This window comes from Macaca thibetana, chromosome 15 (genome assembly GCF_024542745.1).
Source record: "Macaca thibetana thibetana isolate TM-01 chromosome 15, ASM2454274v1, whole genome shotgun sequence".
NCBI lineage: Eukaryota > Metazoa > Chordata > Mammalia > Primates > Cercopithecidae > Macaca > Macaca thibetana.
In genome coordinates this window covers 62,975,156-63,002,925 of record NC_065592.1, presented here as the reverse complement: position 1 = coordinate 63,002,925, position 27,770 = coordinate 62,975,156, and the positions used below count along the sequence as shown (strand labels likewise).

The following is a 27,770-nucleotide window of genomic DNA, read 5'->3' as shown; positions in this document are numbered from 1 at the left end:
GCAACTGATGACCACTTTGGAGAACACTGTAAGTGGCAGAGACAATCAAATAACCACGAAGTGGCAAATCTGCCTTGGAATTTAATTTGGAACCAGTTCCATCGGACCTGGAGTTCATGCTACCAACCTCCATGCCCTCCTGTGACAGCAAGAGAGAGCCAGGAGCTTTTCAAAGAGATGACCAGGGTTATAGGTTACAGATCTGCATGGAGGGCATTTTTAGACACACAAATCCAGGCATGATTGTAGCTGAAAAGGAACAAGGGGGAAGGGAAGCAACTAGAATTGCATTTTTCATCAACATTGCCTTTCGTCCACTTTACATGGGTGACTAATGAATATGCTGACTAGTGTTCCATGAAATATTTAGTATGTGTTAACTTTGTCTTTGTTTCAAGACTTCCTGCTTTACTCTTACATGTTAAATTATTGAACATTTGAATTATAGAATTCTCTGAATACAAGTCTTTATCTCTGAGGATTTCTACTACAAAATTGCCTCTGTGTACCAAATCTTTGTTATATATAAGCCAGCAATAGATCTGGAATTAGCTTAATGCAATATATATATAAGTCATAGATATACAAATAATTTTACTGGGATGTTACCTTAAGCTTCAGATATAACCATAACCACAGTCATACATCATCTTTTTTAAGATAATTGTTTTGATTATATAGATTCCCACTGGAGGGAATTTAGATAATACCATAAATATAAACAAGATAAAAATTACCCATAGATCTTACCACTCAGAGATCATCATTCATATTTTAAAATATTTTCAACTACTCTTTTTTTAATGCCTATGCAGACAGTTATGATTATATAATTGAAATTATTGTGGCTTTTTACTTTTATATACTGCCATTGTTAATTAATACTAAATTCTGACAATTTTAAGATACCAAGAAATGTTCTTTAGAAATTTAATTTATAATGGCTATGCTCTATTCCCCACATGTGGATACATCATAATTTATTTGAACCTTCGTTAATGTTGGAGTTTTAGCTTGTTTTCATTATTTTCCTATTATATCATGTTGTGATAACTATCTTGATACAGTACTGATATTTGCCTGAACTTTTGCTTTTATAACAACTTGATTGAGCTCTAATTCACACACCATACAACTCACCCATTTAATGTGTACAATTCAATGTCTGTTAGTATATCCACAGCCTGGGGCATCTTTCACCAACATTCATTTTAGAACATTTTCATTATCCCCAAAAGAAACTCCACCCCCTTTAGTCATCAACCCCCAGTTCTTCCGTATGCCCCACCTGCACTGTACACAACCACAAATCTATTTTCTATCTCAAAAGATTTGCCTAATTTGGACATTTTAAATAAATGAACTCATATGATATGTAGTCCTTCCTGACAGTCATTTTTCATTTTGCATAATTTCAAGGGTGATCCATGTGGTAGCATTTATCAGTACTTCATTCTTTTATTACCAAATAGTATGACCTGCATGGCTATACCACATGTTACATATCCATTCATCAGTTGGTGGATATTTGGATTGTTTCCGCTTTTCAGCTATTACGAAATAATGTTTCCATGAACATTCATTTACAAGTTAGTGTCGACAAGTTAAAACACAAGTTAGTATTTTTATTTCTCTTGGATATATAACTAGGAGTGGAAATGCTGGGCCCTGTGGTAACTCCATGTTTAATCATTTTAGGAATTGCCAGACTTTTTCGAAGTGTCTGTGCCATTTTATATTCCAACTAGAAATGTATAAAGGTTTCAATTTCTCTACATCCTCACCAACATTTGTTATTATCTATTTTTTTAAATTATAACCATCCATTTGGGTATGAAGTATCATCTTGTGTTTTTGATTTGCATTGTCCTGATGGCTAATTGCCTGAATGTCTATTTAATTAAGACACTTTTTGGCTATAAAGTTACTGAACTAAGAGTACAATTTTTAAAAAGTTAATGTATAGTGCCAAACTGCTTTTCACTAACTGTGTGAATTTTACTCTGCCTGGAAGTATGTAGGTCACTTGTTCCATAAGATTTTCATCAAAATAAATATTTAAATGGGTATCACTTTAACACCCTTTCTTATGACCCTGGGTCTTTCATATACATAATAATTATTTATGTAACTCCAGTGAGCTACCCATATTCTTTGTCCATTTTCCTATGGGGTCTTAGTTTTTACTTTTTATTGAGTTACATACATTTCTTCTATTAGTCATATTTTTCATGAAGCATTTTAGTGTATGTTTGTTTTGGAAATTTTTCTTAAAATAGCCCACATTCATCTTGAATAATTTTTGTTAAATAAGGAAAGTTTTTAAGTAAATTATCACTATAAAACATCTGAAAAAGTAAAAATTTCAAATATTTCAGAGTCTTTGTGATAACCAATCAGACCAATCACTTCCAAAGAATTAAAAAATATTTAGAAAATTTAAAAATTCATATTTAATTATTTAAACAATACAAAATATTAGGCAAATGGAGACTAACTGAGACACAACACTTTGATTACACGAGACACATCCATGCTTCTCCCTGAATCTAATTGAAAATTAAAATATACTTTATATTCAATGAAATATAGGAATCAGAAATGGTAATTATTTGGGGGTTGATCCTTTTTGTTTAGTTTCTTTGACACTTTAATTATATTTATGGAAATAACTGGAGTTTAAAAAATATGCAGTTCAGTGTCAATCTCTCAATGTTTACTTATATTTAAAAAAACTGTCATGATAAAATTGAGGGCTGAGCAGCCTATGACTTGTTGGTTTGCAAAATTCTTAAACAGAAATCGCCAAAGTATAACATGCATTCTCCGGCTAATTGTGCTTCCAGAGGGTTAAGTGTGAGAGGTGAGATGTGTGAACACCAAACACCTTTCCCCCCGTTCTGCTTAAAAGTCAGAATTGCTCATAAGTGGATTACAAATAGCTCTAGTTTCCCTTTACGAAGATCTGTGAACCCCAAATACTTACTGTTGAGTAGTTCTGAGTTTATAGTCTTTTCAATTTAAGCACTGTCTTTTTAGGCCTAATGAGTGTCCCCTTCTGTGCAGAGCTGGCTGGTTACTATGGCTGAAGCCAGAGGGGGCACAGAGTAATGTGGGCTGGCTGACAGATATCATGTTCTTCTCTCTAAACTTAATATGCTTCAGTGGCTGAATATTGATCCATCCAATAGGAGGAAACTGCCTGTAATATGTTTAAATGTACCAGATAAGGAACGGAGAAGAAAGGTATGAGAAAATGTCCTATGTTGATATACGTAAACATCATTGGTCTGGGGACACACATTGTGTGATAAGAGTAATTTATCCCTTCTTGTTACTTTTTCTCCACAGTGGCATTAAATAAGGAAATGTGCCAAGTGTCCTGGTGCTGCTGTCATTGGGAAGGTATCGTAACAAAATGCGAAGGAGTAAGATGCACTCCTAATAGGAGTCCTGTGTTGGGCCTCTATCATGGCTTGAATTGTGTCCTCCAGAAAGATACTAAGTGGAAGTGCTAAACCTCCAGCACCCCAGAAACTGACCTTATTTGGAAATAGGTTCATTGCAGATGCAATTAACTAAACTGGGATGAGGTTACACTACAATTGGTTGGACCCTTAATCCAAGAAGGCTGGTTTCCTTGTAAGAGTGAAATTTAGACACAGATACACACAGAGAGTAGAAAGCCAGAAGACAGAAGCAGAAATTGAAGTGATGCATCTATTAGCCAAAGAATGCCAAAGAACACCAGTCATCACCAGAAGCTACGGGAAAACCATGGAAGAAGTTTTTCCTCCAAGTCCTCAGGAGGAACCCACCCTGCTGACACCTTGAGTTCAGACTTCCAGCCTCCAGAACTGTTAGAGAATAAGGTTCTGTTGTTTCAAGCAACCCAGTTTGTGGGCCTCTGTTACAGCTGCCCTTGCAAACCAACACAGGCTCCAAATCTCTAGCCAAACTGCTTAATAATTTTGCCTCTATTTCTTTATCTGTGGGATAAAAGTTATAATAGCAGCCCAGTGTAAGGATCCAATGGACTTCTTTATAACGTGAAAGCGTCTACGTTTGGCTACCTAGGGCTTCTGGCCTTAAACCTTGCACCCTTCCCTGTCAGCACTACTGCTGCAGTTTAGAGACAGTGGCTGTTAAACTGCAGTACACATTAGAATCACCAGGAGGGCTTGTTAAACACAGGAGGCCTGACCCCACCTCCGGAGTTGCTTATCCAAGAGGTCTGAAGTGGGGCCTTGATAACTTGGGAGTCTAACACATTCTCAGGCGGTTCTGATGCTGCAGGTCCAGAGACCACATTTTGAGTACTATGGAATTTCACTTGGGGAAGATTTATGGGGAACAAAGTAACAAGGCCAGCGTTTGAGGGAGTTCTGAAAGGGCGGGAGGCTTTGCATCATGTGTAGATAAGCCTTATTCTTGTCATCACAATGGTCTCAGCTACCCTGCCCTTCTCCTATGCTGTAGCACATGGACATTTATGCTGTCTTATTGGCTACAGGTTCTTTTCCAGTCCTAGTTCATTCTGAACTAGGAAGTTATTTTCTTGCACATTCTGGGCTTGGACTTGAATATCTACCTATTTTCCGTTTTGAGCTTCCCTGAGTGATGAGGTTTGAGATCTGATCTAAAGTTAATTTTAGCATCCCTTTGTTTGACCTCCCCCATGAACCCTTTTCTTCATGACCTCTTCCTTCCTAACACATACTTTCTTTTCTAAAATTTCTTACATATATGTATGTATATATATATTTAATTTATTATACTTTAAGTTGTGGGATACATGTGCAGAATGTGCAGGTTTGTTACATAGGTATACACATGCCATGGTGGTTTTCTGCACCCATCAACCCATCATCTATAATAGGTATTTCTCCTAATGCTATCCCTCCCCTAGAACCCCAACCTTCAACAGGCCCCGGTGTGTGATGTTCCCCTCCCTGTGTCCATGTGTTCTTAATGTTCAATTCCCACCTATGAGTGAGAACACACGGTATTTGGTTTTCTGTTCTTGTGTTAGTTTGCTGAGAATGATGGTTTCCAGCTTCATCTACGTCCCTGCAAAGGACACGAACTCATCCGTTTCTATGGCTGCATAGTATTCCATGGTGTATATGTGCCACATTTTCTTTATCCAGTCTATCACTGATGGGCATTTGGGTTAGTTGCAAGTCTTTGTTTGTGAACAGTGCCGCAATAAACATACGTGCGCATGTGTCTTTTTTTTTTTCTGTTTTTTATTATTATACTTTAAGTTCTAGGGTACATGTGCACAACGTGCAGGTTTGTTACATATGTACACATGTGCCATGTTGGTGTGCTGTACCCATTAATTCGTCATTTACATTAGGTATATCTCCTAATGCTATCCTTCCCCACTGCCCCCCTCCCCACAATAGGACCTGGTGTGTGATGTTCCCCTTCCTGTGTTCAAGTGATCTCATTGTTCAATTCCCACCTATGAGTGAGAACATGTGGTGTTTGGTTTTCTGTTCTTGAGATACTTTGCTGAGAATGATGGTTTCCAGCTGCATCCATGTCCCTACAAAGGACACAAACTCATCCTTTTTTATGGCTGCATAGTATTCCATGGTGTATATGTGCCACATTTTCTTAATCTAGTCTGTCACTGATGGACATTTGGATTGATTCCAAGTCTTTACTATTGTGAATAGTGCCACAATAAGCATACGTGTGCATGTGTCTTTATAGCAGCATGATTTATAATCCTTTGGGTATATACCCAGTAATGGGATGGCTGGGTCAAATGGTATTTCTAGTTCTAGATCCTTGAGGAATCTCCACACTGTCTTCCACAATGGTTGAATTAGTTTACAGTCCCACCAACAGTGCAAAAGTGTTCCTATTTCTCCACATCCTCTCCAGCACCTGTTGTTTCCTGATTTTTTAATGATTGCCATTCTAACTGGTGTGAGATGGTATCTCATTGTGGTTTTGATTTGCATTTCTCTGATGGCGAGTGATGATGAGCATTTTTTCATGTGTCTGTTGGCTGTATAAATGTCTTCTTTTGAGAAGTGTCTGTTCATATCCTTTGCCCACTTTTTGATGGGGTTGTTTGCTTTTTTCTTGTAAATTTGTTTGAGTTCTTTGTAGGTTCTGGATATTAGCCCTTTGTCAGATGAGTAGATTGCAAAAATTTTCTCCCATTCTGTAGGTTGCCTGTTCACTCTGATGATAGTTTATGCATGTGTCTTTATAGTAGGATGATTTATAATTCTTTGGGTATATACCCAGTAATGGGATTGCTGGGTCAAATGGTATTTCTGGTTCTAGATCCTTGAGGAATCGCCACACTGTCTTTAACAATGGTTGAACTAATTTACACTCCCACCAACAGTGTAAAAGTGTTCCTATTTCTCCACATCCTCTCCAGCATCTGTCGTTTCCCAACTTTTTAATGATCACCATTGTAACTGGCATGAGACGGTATCTCATTGTGGTTTTGATTTGCATTTCTCTAATGACCAGTGATGATGAGCTTTTTTTCATATGTTTGTTGGCTGCACAAATGTCTTCTTTTGAGAAGTGTCTCTTCACATCCTTTGCCCACTTTTTGATGGGATTTTTTTTTTCTGGTAAATTTGTTTAAGTTCTTTGTAGATTATGGATATCAGCCCTTTGTCAGGTGCATAGATTGCAAAAATTTTTTCTCATTCTGTAGGTTGCCTGTTCACTCTGATGCTAGTTTCTTTTGCGGTGCAGAAGTTCTTTACTTTAATTAGATCCCATTTGTCAAGTTTGACTTTTTCTTTTTCTTTTTTTTTGAGACGGAGTCACCCAGACTGGAGTGCAGTGGCATGATCTCATCTCACTGCCACCTCCTTTGTAGATGACTTACTAGGTGCTTAATCATACATTCACCTATGGAACGAGTTTTCATGTGGTGGTCACTCAGAGACTTTCCTGTTGATTTGTAAACCCCCCACCCGCGCCTCACTCTGATCATGTTCAGCTAGACTTAGGAAGCTAGGCCATCACTGATCCTCCAAAACACTTTAATTGCTTTTAAGTTTTACTAAATTTTCCAAAACTTTTCCACCCATTCATTCATTCATGAAATGTGGAACACCTCCTGTGTGCTTTCAGTGTATGCTCGGCATGCAGTGGTGAACAAAACCCAATGGTACGTGCCCTTGAGTTTGCAGAATAGTGAGAGAACGGGGAGATACACATTTGAAAAAATCACATTAATACATGCAAAATCATAGCTGTAACAAATGTATCAAAGGAGAGTAGTACTTAGCTCTACAGGACTATACTGGCTAAAATTTGACACTGTTAGGAAGTTCAGAGAAGTCTTTTGAATGGAGATCTGAAGGGCATTCAGGGAATTAGCCGGGTATAAAGTAGAAAACGATCAGGCAGAGAGAATAGTGTGTGCAATGCTTGGCTAGATGAAGGAGTGTACCAGAGACCAAGCTTTAGTGTGGGCATCAGGGTACATGAGAGGTGCCGTGCCGTGTGGCTGAACAAGTGGGGAAGTGCCCAGAGCGCATAACGTTCTTAATGCTGTGTTCTCATTCTGACCAGATCTGAGCCTTTGGGCATCTCACTTGTTTCCACTGGCTGCCCTCCCATCTGTCATCAGACTTCCTCCACTTATGATGCGGACTTCATCTCTCTGCACCTTCTCACCAGTGCTCTGTCTCAGGGGAATAGGCACCCCAGGGAAATAGGCATCCCTTCTCCTTTCCCAGGTGACCTCTCCATTTGGCCTTTCTTCCTTCCCTACTGCATTCTCCAGTGACTGTGCTCAGTGAGCCCGTAAGTCTCCAGTGTGACTTATATCTGAAATGTAACTGGTTCCTTCCCTTTATTCATTAACACACCCAGATGGTCCAGCTTAAGAAACAAACAAACAAACAAAGAAACAAACAGAAAACTTCCTATCAGTTCCTTTGTTATCCATGACCTAATGACTGGCTTCTCCCTTTTCATTGGTGGTAATGGCGTAGGGGGACAACTGCCTTTGCTTCTTCACTTCCCCTCTTCCCCTGACTCCTCAGTCAATTCTGCCTTAATAGAGAATTCTTCATTGTTAAATGTGTTCACTGGTCTTAAGCTTGAGCTTCGGATGGGATTTCCTCCCCTCTGTAATACACCTTCCAAGTTAAGGGCATCTTAAGAGTTGCCGTCAACATTCCCCAATTCAACTTAATTCCATTCACAGAAAACTAAAACTATTTTCTAGATCTTTGATCTAAGGAATTTCCTACTTGGCAAACTTGCTGTAACTGGACCTCAGAGAAAATTAATTTTCCTGAAAGGATAGCATTTTAACGTTAAATGTTTGAAATGTAGTTTTTAAGTGGTGTTTTATATTTGATTTGATGTCTTTGAAGTCGGCATTATACGTGTGGCCCAGAGAAAAATACAAGCTGAGCATGTTTAATAAAACAACCAATCTGAAAAATTGTTTTTCAAGGGGAAAAAGAAAAGCCTGAGCCAAATAAAGATGAATCATCTATATAAATAGTTGTAAATTGTTGATTGTTTTATCCCTTCTTAAAGTGTAATTTTCTGTTAAAAACATAGTAAAGTAGGGCCAGGCTGGTGGCTCACGCCTGTAATCCCAGCACTTTGGGAGGCTGAGGTGGGCAGATCACAAGGTCAGGAGTTTGAGACTAGCCTGGCCAATATGGTGAAACCCCATCTCTACTCGAAATACAAAAATCAGCCGGGTGTGGTGGCGGGCACCTGTAGTCCCACCCATTCGGGAAGCTGAGGTGGGAGAATCACTTGAACCCAGGAGGCGGAGGTTGCAGTGAGCTGAGATTGTACCACTGCACACCAGCCTGGGTGACAGAGCGAGACTCCGTCTAAAAAAAAAAAAAAAAAAAGTAGAAAAGTAGAATAAATATATTATCAGTATTCGTTTCATATATAAAGTTGATACAGAATATTGGAAGCTTGTACTCAGAGTTGTTAGTATTGTTGACAGGTTTATGCTAAATTAAATAATCTCTCCTTTCACACTTGGATTTTCTATAATCAAGAGAATGCATCATTTAGATGATGGGGTAACGTGCACACTGTGACTAAGGAAAAGCTTTTTTCTGTAAGGCTAACTAGCTACTAAAATAGCAACAGAACCTGGCCTTTTTTTTTTTTTTTTTTTTTTTTGAGACAGAGTCTCACTCTGTTGCCCAGGCTGGAGTGCAATAGCATGATCTCGGCTCAATGCAACCTCCTCCTCCCAGATTCAAGTGATTCTCCTATCTCAGCCTCCCACGTAGCTGGAATTACAGGCACATGCCATTGCACCTGGCTAACTTTTATATTTTTTTAGTGGAGATGGGGTTATACCATGTTAGCGAGGCTGGTCTTGAAGTAGTGATCCACCCACCTTGGCCTCTCAAAGTGCTGGGATTACAGGCATGAGCCACCGAGCAAGGCCAGAACTTGGCCTCTTTAACACAGTACTTTAATAGGCTGACTAGCCAAATCCTATGTTCGGGGTTAACAATATGCCTTCAACATCTCTAGTGATAATATTCAGACAAGGATAGAATAAATAAGCCAATGGTAAAGATGCCCTAATAATTTGCCCTTAATTAAGATGATTCTTATTACAGAAGTGCCACTGCTGTCTCAGAGTCCAGTTGCTTGGCATTTATTTGCAAGCATTCAGATGCCAATTCCCAGGGGATTGGGAGGTTCAGACCCTGGCAGCCTGAACCATATCAATCACATAAACAAAAGGTTTGATTTATAAATCAGAATGTCAATATCTTATAGGGAGAATTGACAATTTGCTAAAAGACTATACTCCTTGTCACTCAATCTGTCCACCCTTTTCTGAGAAGGAAGCCTAATGCAGTGCTTAGCAGGAACTCTAGTTGCCTAAATATCTGAGTTGCTAGCCAAACAAGAAATGGATCTGAGATTAGAATATTATTGCAGAAAGGTGAAAGGGGATATACCGCCAAGTGTTTTTGATTGCGAGCAAGAGAAAGCAGTGTTGCCTGAGTGAACAAAGGGGAATTTATGGGAAAGGCATTGGGAGCTGAACTGTCAGGACCCTGGAGAACCGGGCTTGGACACATCGAGGAATTAGTAACCATAACCACTGAACAATCTGGTCAGCCAGTTTCCCAGTCTTTTTGACCCTCTGCTGGACCTAGCTTTCAAAATTTAATCAGGCTTTTAAAACTGCAATTAGCCCATATCTAGCAAGTATTTGTATTATCTGTGAAGAGTTATAAAGACACTGCACTCAAAGAGGTAAGCAAGCATCAGAGACTATATATGCATGTCTACAGTACATATTCGACCAAATACAACACAATCAGGGCTGAGGCCTCAAAAATAAAGAGGGGACATGAGGGTAAAAGGATGGGGAAAGACTTCAAAGGAAAAACACTGCAAATGGGCACTGGAGGTGGCAGGATTTTGTGGAGAAATTAGAACTATTTCAAACTGGAATGGAAATAGTGACCATGGTACAGATATAAGAGTCTGACATGAGTCACCCACTTGGTTAAGCCTTTTCTTCTCCTCTGTGATTGGGTTAAAAGGGTTTAGCTAGGTGAAAAGGAAGTTTTTGCAGGGAGAGGCCCCTGTACTTTGGAGGGAGGAGGGCTATATGGGAGAGAAGGAAAGGTGGGGAAGGTGGCCATCCCTGGCAGAAAGACCACACATCCACTTCAAAAGAGGTTAAAAAAAAAATGCTTCTCTCTGTGTATCTGTTGGAAAGTGGGTGGTAGATGACAAAACTGGAAGCAAGGAAACAAAGATGGTCTTTCCCTTGCTTTCTACTCTCTAGGAAAGGGCATGTTAGCCCTGCCCTAGCTGGGTAGGGGGTTCAATGCTACTGGTCGCATCCAAAGGCACAAAATCTTACGTTAAGTGCCACTCACCCTGAAACAACTGTCTGGGTCATGCACAATCAAGGTTTTAGTATCTGGTGAAGGCTTTTGAACATCAGATCCAATGTGGTCAGAAGAAAGCATCAGTGTCAATGATACAATTGTTCATTCTTTTATTCATTCATTCATTCATTCATTCATTCATTCCTTTTCTATTTATTAACACTGACTGGAGGCTCTACCCTGAATTGAGGCTAAAGGCTAGAGTAGAAAAAGTAAGGATAAGTCACTTCCTTTCATTGCCTCTGTTTTCTCATCTCTAAAATAAGAAGTTGGAGTTTAATGCCTTTGCTTTGCAATGTCTCTTGTGCTTAATGAGCTTACACATGAAGTCAGGGGTAGTTTGCCCCGGTATGAGCCAGAGGCACAGTGACAGGGGTTGAAGCTCAGAAAGATGAATGCTGCTGCTTTTCCTCTGCCTCCTTGAAGCTAGGGACCCTCTGAAAGGTGCCAGGGATGCAGCAGCTCTGTGCAAATGAGAGGTCTGGTATTTGCCGGAAGCTTTAACATAATGCAAGGAGAAATAGTGCATGAATGATGTGATGGGATTATTGCTGACCACAAATTTACTGCCCAATTAGTGAGCTGGTATTGTGTGGGGGTTTCATTTAATTGGGACTTTCCTGAGTGGATCTAGGTTTATTTAACATTTTACATTGATTTTTATCTCGGGAGACTAGGGCAGCATGCTGAATTACAACAACCTTTTACCAAACAAAGCTCTTCCTCATTGACTTTTGATTCCCCTTTCTTGCATTTCTCTCCAAAGCCTCTATTGAAGATTCTTTGCAACCAAAGACAGCATCCATGTTTAGAATTGCTCAGTGTCTGGGGTATTTATTCCTCTGTATTCAAGTAACAATAAATGTCCATAGGAAGATTTTTTCAAATTACTGGTCTGGAAATCCCTTGGGATTCAAGGTCCAGCCCACACGTGTCTTGATACCTTCCCTTCTGAGTCCCAGCATCTCCTACCATGATGCTTGCTAGTACGAGGAGCTTAACACATTTCTTCAAAGGTGACATCTCAAAGGTCTTTAAAGGCATAAATTGTGGCTTCAATATAAATGCTGGCTTTAGATGATATATCAGTCCGTTTTTACGCTGCTGATAAAGACATACCCGAAACTGGGCAATTTACAAAAGAAAGAAGTTTAACTGGACTCACAGTTCCACTGTGATTGTCAGGCTGGGGAGGCCTGACAATCATGGCAGAAAGTGAAAGGCACCTCTCACATGGCAGCAGACAAGAGAAGAGAGCTTGTGCAGGGAAACTCCCGTTTTAAAAACCATCAGATCTCGTGAGACTCATTCACTATCACGAGAACAGTGTAGGAAAGATCCACCCCCATAATTCAATCACTTCCACTGGGTTCCTCCCACGACACATGGAAATTGTGAGAATTACAATTCTAGATGAGATTTGGGTGGGGACACAGCCAAAGCCATATCAGATGAGGTGCAGAGGATGCCTGGGAGACTGAATCAATGGTTTCCAAAGGATTTAATGCTCTTAAGTCGTTTTTTTTCTCCCAAGGTAGTTTCTTTGAAGTTAAGCAGCATGAGACTTTAAGTTGGTGGATGAAGAACCAGGGAAAGATAGAAGCTGCCTTTTGTATAATGTAGGGCTCAGTTAAGTATTCAAAGTTCCAAGGAGGCGATTCAGGCCCCCATTTCACATCTTTCTTAGTTAGAGAGCAGAGCTCCTATCCATCCCAGGCCCTTCCACTTTGTAGATCAGTTGCTCTATCTTTTGGCAGCTTCATCCAAGATCTATCTTATGAAAACGTTTCATTGTTCAGATCAGGGACCCGGTAGTAAAAATTAACTATAAAATGCTTTTTTTTTCTATTATGCAAGTAATTGGTAGCCTTTTAAAAATTGGAAACATAGAGAAAAAAGTTTATTCCTAACAACCAGAGCCTCAGTGGATTAAAATTACTCACGTTTCTCACTGATGCTACATGCCCATTGAACATCAGCTGGGGACTCTGCCCTGCTTTAGTCTCACTCTGGATCCTGGCTGGCAGACCACAGCTTTTTAGAATATTATGGCAGAGGAAAAGAGAGCTTTGCAGCATCTCATACTCACATCTCATACTGCTTCTGCAGAAGTGATAGTCACTTTTCCTCCTAACCCTCTAGTCAAAACTTGTAACCATGCTCCACTTAACAAGAGGTTTGGAAAGTGCAATTCTGCCATGTAGGGAAAGGTATATGAACAGCGGTAAGGGCTACCACACGGAGAATAGCTCCTTTCATCTGCCTCTCTCTGCAGCCCATGTCCCTAGTCCATACGCTTTACTGCCCCAGTGCCCACCACTGCTTGACTCTGCTTTTGTGTGTGTCAGTTCACATTATCAATAAGGACCATGACTGGTAGCTCTATGGATGGAGGACCCTTTTGTATCAGGTGTTCACCCTGTGCCCAAGCTGCAGTGCCTAGAAGAGTCGGGGTGGGTCTGTGGTTCCTATCAGACGGCAGGAGTTGTGGAGACAGGGAAAGTATTTCTAGGACTCCCATTTGGCCTTTCTGTCTCTACGCATCCTTGGCAATTTCTGCCATCTTGGCTTCTCCTTCTTATCACGTTGGTCCACATACGGGGACAGCGTCTAAGTTTTTTTCTGACCAGCTCCTCAGTCCTAGAAAAACCAGATTTGGTTAAGTACCGGAGCACAGAAGGCATTTAGTGCTGCTCTGCTCCCAAGTCATCTATCAGTTTCACTTTAGCCAGTCGTGCCTCCTTAGTTATATATGAAGTATCTATATATAACTTCGTATCATGCTTTTTCACATTATATTTTGATTTTTATCGGATCAGAAACCCTAAATCCACAAGCATAACACCAAGTTCACATTTGGGCTTTTTCATTTCTGTAACCAGATGATTAAACGCTAGTTTGTAGTAAGACTTCAATTCAATTCTATTTATCTGTCCAGGCTTAAGGGTTCCTGTTCTTCTTTTTAAGTCATTAAATTGTATCAGACAAGGGGGAAAAACCGTGTGTGGCTTTCCCTAAGGTAAGATAGGCTTAAGGGATATTGAAACTAGGGCAGAGAAATGTTTTCTGTGACCAACCAGTCACGGCAAGGCATAGAAGGAGCAATGACTTATTCACTAGTCCAGAAAGAAGGCCAATCCTTTTCGGGCTGCGGCTGCAGAGAGGCCAGGCTCAAAGGGGAGGAGAGCCGTCTGCAGGCAGCGCCGCCGCGGCCACCTGGAAGCCCAGCAAGTCACCTGAGTCGTGCGGGTGCCTGCGCTGCCAATCTGCAGCGACCCGTCCGCAGCCCCCGGGGCAGGAACACCAGCCCCGGGACAGGAGGACGTCCTCGGCCCGCTGACTGGGGATCCACCCGCGGGTGCCGCTGAGCCACATCCTCGCAGCGGGCGCCGGAGCCCAGGTACCGCGCGCCACAGCACCTGCCCGGGCGTTCCCGCGCTTGGGGCGGGGCTTCCCGCGTCCCCTTTAAGAGGCCGCGTCACCCGCCCTTGACGTCAGAGTGTCTCTCCGCACGAGCCCGCGTCCTGCTAGGCTCCGCGCCCTCGCGCCCACAGCCCCGGCGGCGGCACGACCAGCGGCGGCCAGGCGAGCGCGCCGCCCCGCTCGGCCCTCCCGTCCCGTCCCGCCCCGCCGCCTCCCTCCCGCACCGCAGCCGCCAGCGCGGCCTCCTGCACCATGTCGGTGGCCGGGCTTAAGAAGCAGTTCCACAAAGCCACTCAGGTAAGGCGCGTGGCAGGTGCGTCCCGGGGCAGTCCGGGGCGAAGCTGCGAGGGGGGCGCTCGGCGCTGGCCGTCCGGCGGTAGCTTGGGGACCTCGGCACCGCGCCTCGCCCGCGCCGGCCGCGCCCCGCCTCGCAAGCCAAGGCGGCGGCTCGGGGCATCCCCAGGCTGGGCGTCCGCCCTCGGTTCCCCACCCCCGGCTTGGTGCGCGCTGCCTGCCCGGGGGTCCCCGGCGTCCCGCCTGGTTGCGCCGCTCGCCGCCCCCGCATCACCTCGCGCCCGTGTTGCAGGAAGGGGACCGCGGCTGCACTGCTGCCCGGGCGGCGCGGCGGGGATTATGTAAAGTCGCCTTTTCCCGGGTGACCTTGCGGAGTCGGTGCGCCCGGCTGTCCCGGGATGTGTTGGCGTGAGCGGTGGCCGCACTGGGGGTGGCGGCGCGGAGGCCGGCGGTCTGCGCTCCTTTCCCTTCTGTGGTCAGAACCCTCCTTCCCCGCCGCCCGCAGGCTCCAGAGGAACGGAAGGCTGGGGGCTTCCTTTGGAGACTCGCATACATTAACTTTTCCCCGGAGAACTCGGTCGTCAAACTCCTTTGAGGCCAGGGCAGGACCACAGTCTGCGGGTCTTAAATATTTCCCTTCAGCAACCAAATTGTTGAAGACTTAAAATCATCATGTATTTTAAATCGTTTTTAATGCACATTTGACATCGTGGATGTGCCCATTTTTCTTTATGGGGTTAATAGGTTGTGACTGTAATAAAACTAATTAATTTAGATTCTAATAATTAAAATCATTGGACTCGAAGAATTTTACATAGGGACAATTAAGCGAATACTTATGCTGTGACCTATTTCTTACATAATGTGTGTGATTACTAATTTTTTGTCTTTCCGAAACAGGTTCAAATTTACGGGATCTTTAGCTAAGGATTTTGATGACTTACCTCGAAATGTTTTTCATAATTTAGTGTTAAATAGTTTTTCATAGGTTAGCCTTAATTCATGAGCTTTCTCATAATTTCTCGGAAGTAGTGAGGTTTTTCCTGGGCTACCCCAGTGGCAGCCCTGTTATGAACCACATCCAGAAAAGGTGAGGGTTGTGTTTTACAGAACCTTGGTTAACTTAGGGTGACAGATGTAGCGTGAAATTCACATCGTGTGTGTGTTTCCACGCATGTGCATCATCTTCATCACATAGACTTGCCTTTATAGAATCAATTATACCTGTCAACTTAGGAAATCAGGAAAAGTAAGACTATTTAAAAATGTTTCCTAATGTAATTATTTTTGCTTTTCTATTACAATTGGAGTTATCTGTGACCTCTCTGCCAGACATGTTTATGAAAGTAAGTGCTTTGTTTGTCGATGTAGTTTGGAAGGCTTCTAATAACTTTATACTGCAAGTTCTTTCGGATTTACAGAACCAAGCATATGTGCTGCCCAGGAATTCTCTGGAAGGACTTCTTCGATATTACTAACCTTTTTGATTGCTCAGTTGGTCACTTCTCTATAGTGTACCTCAACAATACTGCGTTTACCAACACGACGTCTTTTTTCCACTTTGATTCCATAGATTTATTTTGCAAAGCTTAGTGCTCTCAAAGGCAATTAAAAGTCCTGGCTTTGGAGTGGGAAAGGCTAAGGTTTGAATCCTGCCTCTACTGCCTCTGACCTTGAGAGAGTATTTAACTTCTGAATCTGTCCTTGCTAAAGTGATAATTTCCATTTCTCAGGGTTGAGGTGAAGAGAAACGAGTGTGTAGAACACACGTAAAAAGTGTTCAATAAATGATAGTTGTTGACGTTAAGGATATTTTTATTAGTATAAAATACTACCCCTTATGCTATGAAGAAGTTACCCAAGCTAGACTTTTTAGTTTTTCCAACTTAAAAAATAATTAGAAGGCTCCATTTCAGCTAAAGCTTGAAGTTCTATGTAGCTCTAAAGTGTAGAAAAAATAATTTGAACTGTGTTAGGAAAGAAATTAAAAGGTTGGAGAAGGTCAGCGTGTAATGCGATACAGTTACTATTTATCACACCTAATCCAAATGCAGAATCACTGCGTCATTGTCTTCCTTTTACTGAAAAGCGTTTTATTTGAAAGGTGAAGCAGCACGTGATCTCTTATCCATAATTTAGTGTAGCACACTCTTAGAAAGTCTAAGGCACAGGTTACTGTTCTGTGCATATGTATATTTAGGAGGGTATGTAATATCTGTGTTAATGTTTGCATGTGACAAAAAAATTACAGAAATAGTCCTATCCTACTTTTTTAGCGAATTTTTTCCATGCAGGTCCGTGAACCTGATGTTATCTACAGAGAAGCTTTAGACCTAGAATTACTTCCTTTTGAGAACTGATGTGCTGGATAATATAGCCTGGGTTTGTTTGTTTATTTATTTGAGACAGAGTTTCGCTTCTGTCGCCCAGGCTGGAGTGCAATGGCGCGATCTCAGCGTACTGCAACCTCTGCCTCCTGGGTTCAGGCAATTCTCTTGCCTCAGCCTCCCGAGTAGCTGGGATTATAGGCATCTGCCACCACACCCATCTAATTTTTGTATTTTTAGTAGAGACAAGGTTTAGCCATGTTAACCAGGCTGGTCTTGAACTCCTGACCTCAGGTGATCTGCCCACCTTGATTACAGGCTGAGCCACTGCACCTAGCCCGTAGTCTGGGTTTATAAGTGGAAGGAGTCTGTTCAGGCAAACGTTTCTTTCTATGGAATTGAGCTTTTTTGCTTGTGTTAGTAAGGGATGATATTTATGTTAATAAAAGTATATTGTTTGTACTTGGAATTTCTGATTAAATGTGTTACAACTGTTGTCTTATATTAAAATTGATTATTTCTACCTTGTTGCTGACAGTTATTTTCAATATATTTACGATTTGGAGGTAAAAAATGCTTTTGCCGAGTAAAATTTATTAGAGGAGAAAATCCTTTCCGCATGAAAATATATAAAGATACAAAAAATTGATCATCTTATTTTCATATACTTCATTACTTAATTGCTCATAAAGATTATTCTTTTTTACTGTAAAAAAGGGCAAATGATCTTGTGTTGCCCTTTTAGTGAGTTTTATTCATATTGAGATTTCATTTTACAAAAGTCACGTCAATTTTTTTTCACTTGCTTTAAACTGGCAGCAACTTAGTTAAAAATAGCTGTTTCCAGTGAACATGAAGCTCCTACAAAATCTGTACTTTTAAAAATTCACTCTATCGTGCATATGATGTGTACACATTTGGCTTTATAATAACATATAAAAGTCTATTATAAAGTAAAATATATTAGGTCATTTTATGATTTTGCTGGAGCTGCTGTAACAAAGTACTACAAACTGAGTGGTTTCAACAACAGAAATGTATTGTTTCCCACTCCTTGAGATAAGCACACTTGAAGTCTGAGACCAAAGTGCCAGTAGAGCCATGAGCCCTCTGAAGTATGAGACAGGATCTGTTCCAGGCTACTTTCTTAGCTCTTGTGCTTTGTTGGGAATCTTTGGGCTTCCTTGGCTTGTAGATACGTCACCTTGGTCTCTGCCTTCACGTTCACATGACATTCTCCCTGTGTGTGTCTCAGTGTCCAAATTTCCCCATTTTGTAAGGACCTCAGTCATATAGGGTTGGGCAAGACCATCCTACTCCCAGTATGAGTTTATCTTAAATAATTACATCTGCAATGCCCAGCCGGGTGCGGTGGCTCACGCCTGTAATCCCAGTACTTTGGGAGGCTGAGGCAGGCGGATCACGAGGTCAGGAGATCGAGACCATCCTGGCTAACACAGTGAAACCCCATCTCTACTAAAAATACAAAAAATTAGCCGGGTGTGGTGGCGGGCACCTGTAGTCCCAGCTACTCAGGAGGCTGAGGCCGGAGAATGGCATGAACCCGGAGGGCAGAGCTTGCAGTGAGCTGAGATCGCGCCACTGCACTCCAGCATGGGCAACAGAGTGAGACTCCCTCTCAAAAAAAAGAAAAAATTACATCTGCAATGCCCCTATTTCCAAATAAGGTTGTATTGTGAGCTATTGTAATTAGGACTTTAATATGAATTTTGGGAGGAGCACAGTTCAATCCATAAGTCATTATTTGCATAAAAGGATTAACCACACTATTCTATATTTGATTCAACATCTAAGAGGACAATTCAGCCTGTAAATAACATATAATTTTCTATTGCATCAAAAAGATATACTTTCTTCTTTTTTAATGAGTTGGTTAGTATATTGCTAAGGTCTGATTGTGTCCCCCTAAAATATATGTGTTGAAGCTTGACTGCCAATGTGACAGTATTAAGAAATGGGGCCTTTAGGAGGTGACTAAGTCATGAGGGCACTCATGATTGAGTCATGAATGGGATTAGTGCTCTCTTAAAAGAGGTTGAAAGGGTCACCCTGTCCCCTTCCACCGTGTGAAGGTTTAGCAACAAGGTACCATCTTTGAAGCAGAGGGTGGGCGCACACCAGGCACAGATCTGCTAGTGCCTTCATCTTGGACTCCTAGCCTCCCAAACTGTGAGAAGCAAATTTATGTTATTTATAAATTACCCCATCTAAGGTATTTTGTTAGTAGCCTGAACAGACTAAGACAGAAATATACCTATAATAAACTGTGTTTTCTGATTTTTTTAAATGATAAAATTAATTTGGGTAGTCTGGGTTTTATGATACAGTCTGGTATGTGCTTATTTGTCACACTTGGATTCCATAACTGGGAAAATTTCATTATGTTTGTGTTCTTTGTCTTTTTGTTTTACCTAATTTCCTCATTGAGAATGCTGTATTTTATATAGATGCTTTGCTCAGGAGACCATTACATAAATCTTTTCATGCATTTGTTGATTTGGTGAAATGTTAAACTTGCTAAGATATTGGATTAAATAGCTAATTAGTTATGACTTTATATCAGTGAGGTTTTCAGTTTTTTAATTGCCTCTAATCAGTCAACTCTCTGCTGCCTTTAAAATCTTGGCTGTGGCTTGTTGCTTGACCCAGGATTTCTACACCCGTACCCTATCAGATTCTTAGCCAGTAGTCTCTAATAGGCTGCAAGGGGCCTATATATTTTATAAAATTATAAGTCACATTTTATACATGCATTTTTCTGAGGGAAAATGTCCTTAGCCTATCACCACATTCTTAAATAAATTCCTAATTGCTGCCCCTCCCTCCTCCCAAAAAGTAAAAATACGGTGGGGCGTGGTGGCTCACTCCTATAGTCCCAACACTTTGGGAGGCCAAGGCGGTTGGATCACTTGAGGTCAGGAGTTCAAAACCGGCTTGATCAGTGCAGTGAAACCTCGTCTCTACTAAAAATACAAAAAGATTAGCTGGGCGTGGTGGCAGATGCCTGTAATCCCAGCTACCCAGGAGGCTGAGGCAGGAGAATTGCCTAAACCCAGGAGGCGGAGGTTGCAGTGAGCCAGGATGGTGCCACTGCACTCCAGCCTGGGCAATAGAGTGAGACTCCATCTCAAAAATAAATAAATGAATAAATTCATCATGTCATCAGGAGAAAGTGAGTGTTTCTTACAATACCATCACTCCCGTTCTGTTACTGGGCTTTAGGATGCCTGATCAAAATGCAGCCTTCTCTGCATTAGTTTTAGCAGCAATCAAATATAAAAAACCTTTCCAGAGGTGTCAGGATTGAATGAGATAATGCTTGTGAGAGTGCCATGCTTGCATAATAAGGATCACTTGAACCATGTAAAACAAAATGTTAATGAGCTTGAAGTCATCGATATGATGATACACTGGCACATGGGCCTGTGGGGTATATGAAAAGAAAGTGGTGACTGAAAATGATTTCCCTTTAGACTGAGAGTCCTCTTGATTGAAGTTTGTGTTGTTGAAACAGTTGTATTTTTGCAGGCTTTTTTCCTGTAGTGATTCTTTAATGTTTTAAATTGAGTTTATATGAATTTTGGTTTCAGTCTACTTGGAAAATTTTAAAGTAGCCTGCAAATTAATTAGAAGTGCCCTGAAAAATGGCAAGACTTGGTTGGGGCAAATGGTGACTGTTTTGAGACAGATGTCATGGTGGAAGGGAGAGGTTTAATATTCAGTGGAGGGGAGCTGAAGCTTGCAGAGCAAATTCCATTCTGCCAAGCTTCTTGTGCTGCATACAGAGTCTCAGGGCGTCAAGCAACCCGAGGGCTTTCTTCAGAGGAGTAGCTTAAGGCAGCGGAGAGAGAAGGGCAGCACACACTGACGAATGAATAATGAGAATTAGGTGAGGAGATGGAGTTTAGGAACTGCTTCAAACTTTAAGGTGGATTCCTGGTGGGCCTTTCTAGGGATGAGCAATTCTTCTGAATTTAAGGCCAGATAGGGGAGACGCTAAGTGGGTAAGAAGTCAGTGGATTTTTTGGCCTCCTTTTTTCTCTTTTTGTTCTTTTACTCCTTTGTCCTGTATTCTTTTAGGTAATGGTCAGTGAGGTGTAGCCACAAGAGGGGACACTGGAGAGGCTCAAGAAAACAGAGTTTATTGTACTCACGGGTCTTAGAATGACAGTAGCACTGTATAGGAGGATAGGAGGGGGACACATGTCAGGTGGAGGTAACAGCTCTGAGAGCAGGATCACCTAAGCAGGTGGGAAACAGGTGGGAGCAGAGAGAGCAAGGACTGTGGGCCAGTGCCTTTACTAGTGGTCTCGGTGCAGTTCACAGGAAAAGGTGGGGGGGGATTTCACTGGTGCATTTTGGTGCATTTGGTGCATTTGCATTGGTGCATTGGTAGGTCGTGGTCAAAAGAAGACAGAGAGGTGAACTTGTGGTACGGGCCAACCTTATCAAACTTGTGCACCTGGTTACCTGGGTAGGGTGTTCACAGTTAGTGTATGTGGGAAGGAATGTTGAGACAGCAGTAGACAAACTATGAAGTTTTGAACCTTTGTAATACAACCCTTCTCAGTGTTTTTGGTTTAGAATTTCTTTGTTTCCATAAACACTTAAGGAGCCCAAAAGCTTAAGAATGATGCACATGGTATCTGATGGATAATAAAGACTAAAAAGAGAGCTATAACTATGCTTATTAAAATACTATGATTGTGAGACCCTGCCAAGTCTTTTACGTTCTACCAGCAAAATATTTTCATGCTGTACTAAATCATTAGCTGATGACAAATGCTTCAGGAAATAACTTCACTATTTATGAAGGTTTTACATTTAGTACAACTTCTAAATGCCAAATATGATGTTGTAGTTGCTCTACCCTAATCTCCCTCCCCACCGGGTCAAATTGTATGTAGTAGGGATGAATATGGAGAAGCTGTCAGTAATACTTGTGAAGAACCCACAGCTCCATGGAGGTTTGCTTGGGTACTTAGGACACTGAAGGACCTCTAGGCAGTGTTTTCTGGATCCTTTTGAATTATGATATATACAAAAAATAGAAATATCTTTTTTATAGTTCAAACTGACCTTTCCCCATAGATATTAATGGAAACAGTTTTATAATGCTGAGAAATATCTCAATATCAAGGTATATATTAGTCTGTTCTCATGCTACTAATAAAGACATACCAGAGACTGGGTAATTTATAAAGGAAAGAGGTTTAATTGACTCACAGTTCTGCATGGCTGGGGAGGTCTCAGGAAACTTACAATCGTGGTGGAAGGGGGATCAAAAATGGCTTTCACATGACGGCAGCGTGGAGAAGTACAGAGCAAAGCGGGGGGAAGCCCCTTATAACACCTTCAGATCTCGTGAGAATTCACTCACTATCATGAGGACAGCATGGAGGGAACTACCCCCATGATTCAGTTACCTCCCACCAGGTCCCTCCCATGACACATGGGGATTATGGGAACTACAGTTTAAGATGAGATTTGAGTGGGGACACAGCCAAACCGTACCACAGAGTAACGCTTGAAAGAAACATAAAGCAGATAGTCAGCCTATGCTTTTAAATGTATGGGAAATTGGCTGGGTGTGGTGGCTCATGCCTGCAATCCCAGCACTTTGGGAGGCTGAGGCAGGCAGGTCACTTGAGGAGTTTGAGACCAGCTTGGCCAACATGGCAAAACCTCGTCTCTACTAAAAAAACAAAAATTAGCCAGGCGTGGTGGTGTGCATCTGTAATCCTAGCCACTCAGGAGGCTGAGGCAGGAGAATTGCTTGTGCCTGGGAGGTGGAGGCTGCAGTGAGCCAAGATCATGCCATTGCACTCCAGCCTGGGCAACAGAGCGAGACTGTCTCAAACAAAACAAAACAAAACAAAAAAACCTAAAACAAAACAAAAAAACAGGAAATAATGTCCACAGTGAACGATCCCAGTGAGGAAAGGAAAGAAGGGGAGTCAGGACAGTTATTGTCTGTAATAATGATGGCATCCTGCAGGGGGCATCGTGGAGTCCCCTGCCTGCCGGTAGAGGAAGTTCCTTGGTTTTGCAATCTGGCTCTGCAATCTGGGAATAACTCTTTTGTTCTTTCTTGTATGTATTTGGCCAGGTCTAAGGAGGGTGAGAAGAAATGTGCCCTCTTTGGGAACAGCATAACTTTTTCAGTCAACTTCCTGTTTATTTAAATTTGGGGACTGTTTTACAGTCACAGGCTTTTAACTACCCATGGTTGATTTGAGTAATGAAATTTCTTCAGAAACTTACTAGGCTTCTGGCCAAGTGCTGTAGCTTATGCCTGTAATCCCAGCACTTTGTGAGGCTGAGGTGGGGAGATCACTTGAGGCCAGGGGTTCAAGACCAGCCTGGCCATCATGGTGAAGCCCCTTCTCAAACTACAAAAATTAGCCAGGCATGGTGGCCTATGCCTGTAGTCCCAGCTACTCAGGAGGCTGAGGCACGAGAATTGTTTGAACCTGGGAGGTGAAAGTTGCAGTGAGCCAGATGGTACCACTGCACTCCAGCCTGAGCAATAGAGTGAGTCACTGTCTCAAAAAAACTAAAAGCAAAAAACAGAAAAACTTCAACTTAATAGGCTTCTGATCTGTTTTCTTCTTGTCAGTTTCATTTGCCAATTTCGATGATGGAAATTCTTTTTTCGACCTAATTTTCAACCAGTAGACTTGGTTGTGTTACTCTGAACTTAGCAAGAGGGCCTGATACTTTGGCTTAGCCGAGAAGTCTTAATGGTACTTTGTTGCTCAAAGTCTTTTTCATTTATATTTCCCGTTATTTGCTTCAGGGACTCAGGATGACCCTGGATGGGTTCTGCCGTCTGTAACACATGGTTTTCAAGGTTGCCAAAGGGAAAGAGTATGTTTGAACAAGCATAGGAGATATCCATAAGCCAGGCCTGGAAGAGGAATATGGTAGACAGAACGCTATGAATGTTGGTGACTCTTGCTGTTGTGTACTCTCCTCCCCTTTGAGTGTGGGTGCAATGTTCAATTTGAAAAGATGTTATTCCTGAGATTTTAACTTTATAAGACAAAAGGGAGATTATATGATTGGACTTCATCTAATCTCATGAGCCCTTTAAAAGCAGGATATTTTCTCTGGCTGGTAGCAGAAGGAAAAATCAGACAGACTGGAAGTATGAGCAGGACTGGACATGCTGTTGTTGCTTTAAAGAGGGAGGGGCCATGTGAGTAGTAATGCAGTAGCCTCTAGGAGCAGAGAGCAGCTCTTGAATGATGACCACCTAGGAAAATAAGGACCTTAGACCCACAGCCTTAAGAACTAGACTCTGCCAAGAATCTGAGGGGAAGGGAATTCTTGCCCCCAGCTTCCAGATAAGAGCCCAGTCTAGCCAACACCTTGATTTTGGCCTTGTGAGGCTCTAAACAGGGAGCTCAGTTAAGCAGGCCCAGACTTCTAATTTATAGAATTGTAAGATAATAAATGGGTATTGTTTTAAGCTGCTAAATTTGTGGTAATTTGTTATACAACAGCTGACAACGAAGAGAAGGAATAGTTCCTTCTGTTTATGTTTGGTTGGCTGGAACTTGTAACATGGCCCCTCTGTGGGCCTTGTTAAGCCTTTTCTCTAAGAGAAAAGCCTAGCTATGTGCCCAGGATGTAAAAGTGGGTTTTTGGTTAAAAAGCTAGGAGTTTTGCCATTACTGTGCCTATAATTAATTAATTGTGTGTCTGTATATTAATGTATTTGTGAGCTTGTAAGTGTATGTAGATGTGCATATGTACCTACACAACATGCGTATGCTTGTATGAATTTTAAGTCTAGTTTGCTGAGTAAGTCTTTTCTTAATACCTACGGCTCAATATGTTCCATGTGCCTTTTGAAACAACATTTCACTCTGTCACCCAGACTGGAGTGTAATAGCGCGATCACATCTCACTGCAGCCTCAATCCCCTGGGCCCAAGCAATCCTACCACCTCCGCCTCCGGAGGCATGGGCCTCTATGCCTGGCCTGTATGCCTTTTTAATATATTTTATATTTTATAGATTTTTTCCTACAGTGCTTGGGCTTTTTGATATTTAGATGTTTTTCTTTGATGAGGCACAAGTTTATTTCTGTGGCCCCTGATCAGTTTTTTGTTTTGTTTTGTTTTGTTTTGCGGATCAGTTTTAAACAATGGCACTGTTCAGTACTTGCTGAGCAGTACCTTAGCTTGGTGGGCTGGTGGAACAGTGACAACTTCACTAACCTTGGAATAGGGGCACTACGGATCTGCAAAGAAGTTTCTGAATTCTTAGTCTCTGACAGTGTGGCAGGGATTTCAGTGAGAGTAGAGGAGTTGACTGTTAACCCTACATCTGTTTTTGTGCTTGGGGAAGGCTGACACCAACACAGACAGTTAAATGCCCTTACCTAGTACAGGCACATTAGATGGCTACATGGTACTTTGAAGTGGTTCATTATGTTGTTGAGGATTGCAGATTTGTGTAACACACTTGAAGTGTGTTGTGGTGTAAACAGCAGGGGTGAGGGTGGTCGTGGGCCCCGTAGCATGTGGGCCATTGTCTGTGATGTGTTAACCCCATGCTCTTTGATGTGATTCATGGATCCTTAGCCCTGAATGGTTTTCTAGGTACATGTGGTAGACGATGCCAGACGCAATTTGGAAGGCATGAGGTCTGGCATCCTGAGATATATTTTAGGGACTTGGTGTCAGTTGAACAGCTTGGCCAGGGAGAGAATAGTGAGGCCTGATTTTGTATCTGAGTGGTAAGTAACCTGAAGGAGAAGTGTCCTATAGAAATTGATTACAGGGAGGACACACCTCTCACTTCTGTTGTCATTTTCTGCATATGCTGCTCACTGAGGTGACCCTAATGTGCTTCTTTCTGTTGAGTTAATGTTGTGTACAGTGGCTTGATGGTTGAATTTATACCATTCATTATTTTACTGCTTAAGTGGCTGCATCTGGGCAGGAAGGACCTACAAACCCTTTGCCGTGGCCATCGCACATCGTCATCCTCTAATTCACTGGATAAAGGAAGTGTTTTCTGGAGGTGTTCGTCAATACTGTAGTTAAGAGTTTACTGATTAATATTAATAGCCTGTTGTCCAGAGATCTTCTACTTCTTATGATCAACCTTGCACTTAAGTTCCATCTCCCATTTCACTTTTTAATTAAGTTTAACAAACAGTGAAATTGTTGTCCCTTGTTCTCTTTTCCATTCATCTCATCCATTATGCTCTATGTATTTTGGGCCATTTGAAGCTCATAAATATAAAATCTTTGGATTTTTCACCTTTTGGTCATCGTATTCACCTTAAACCCAGTCCATATTTTCCAGAGATATTTATAGTGCTCATCATCCCTGTGTTCTAGACATGGAAAGCTCCTTTTTCCTAGCTACGAGAAAAGCTAGAATGTCATTCTTAACGCAACTTACGTTGTTCAGAAGATATTTTTGTGATCATTAAGGTGCATTTAGTTCATTTTTGCTTTATTTTGTTTTTGAGACAGGGTCTCACTCTGTCTCAGTGGCGTAATCACGAATCACTGCAGCCTCGTCCTCCCAGGCTGAATCCTCCCTTCTCAGCCTTCTAGGTAACTGGGACTATAGGCTCACATCACTACTCCTGGCTAATTTTTTTGTATTTTTCGTAGAGACAGGGTCTTGCTACATTGCCAAGGCTGGTCTTGCACTCCTACTCAAGTGATATGCATTCCTCGGCCTCCCGAAGGGCTGGGATTACAGGCATGAGCCACTGTGACTGGCTAACATTTAATTCACTTTTTACAAGCTCTTTAAGCTACTTTCTTTGTCTGAAGACATACACATTTAAAGCATTTTGATACATTTTCACCAAAAAAATCACCTTACATAAAAGGACATGTCTTAAACAGAAAGCTTATCATAAAATCTCTGTATCAATTGTTTTCCTAAATTGATGACTGTTACCTCTTCTCCTTTTATGAAGCAGTGAGTTATACTGATACTTTATGATGTATACTGGCTTGCCCTTTATAATATCTAAAGTACCTAAGTTCTTAGTGTTGTCACCCCTCCAGTGACCGCCAAAAAAGGTCAACAGGTCAGAGGTAAATTAGCATTTATGCAGGAATGGGGGTTGCAACCTGGCTAGCAGTCAGAGATTGCACCACTCGAGAAGGGCAAGGGGGCTATTTATAAGAACTTATTTAGATTATGTAAGTTGCTTGTCACGTTGTTTCATTGGTGTATTAAACAGAGAAGTCTTTGATCAGTAGTAGAAGGGTACATTTGCATCAGTCAGTCAGGAAAAACCTATATTCAGAGGGTTTGTAAAGATTAGGACCAGTTTTACTTGTATTGTGTAGTGGTGAGAGCACGGTTGTTTGTGAAGGAATGTTTTTCACAGTTCCTTTTTGGGTCTCAAAGTTCATCAGCAGTTTAACATGGAGTCAGTAGCCCAAGATGGAGTTACTGATGTAAAGCCTGGAACATTGCTAAGCTCATACTGTCCAATAAAACTGTGTCTAGTGGTCGCTGCTGTGAGTGACTCAGGTGAACATAGGCATTTTCCGTAGGCTTCTTCCATATATGGTAGAATAATTTGGCTGTTTCCTAAGTGTATCATTCAGTTGTATCTTTATGACATTTTGTCGATCTGTGTTCGTGTTTACTGACTATATTAGGGTTCTCCAGCAAAACAGAACCAACATGATGTATAGATATATGAGAGGGATTTATTATGGGAATTGGCTCATGTGATTATGGAGACTAAATCCTGCAGTATACTTTCTGCAAGCTGGAGAACCAGGAAAGCCGGTGGTGTAATACAG

General features: G+C 41.7%; 1 protein-coding gene across 2 annotated transcripts in view; it reads left to right on the top strand.

The window, feature by feature from the left end:
• Positions 1-27,770, top strand: part of SH3GL2 (SH3 domain containing GRB2 like 2, endophilin A1) — a 796,347-nt gene that overhangs the window by 554,877 nt on the left and 213,700 nt on the right. The window contains exon 2 of one of the 2 annotated variants that reach the window (XM_050761648.1): positions 14,466-14,627. In XM_050761648.1, coding sequence (XP_050617605.1) covers positions 14,583-14,627 — 45 coding nt within the window. In that variant the 5' untranslated portion in view covers positions 14,466-14,582. Of the gene's footprint in view, positions 1-14,053; positions 14,628-27,770 lie in introns of those variants that run through there. The other variant, XM_050761647.1, reaches the window with a different exon arrangement.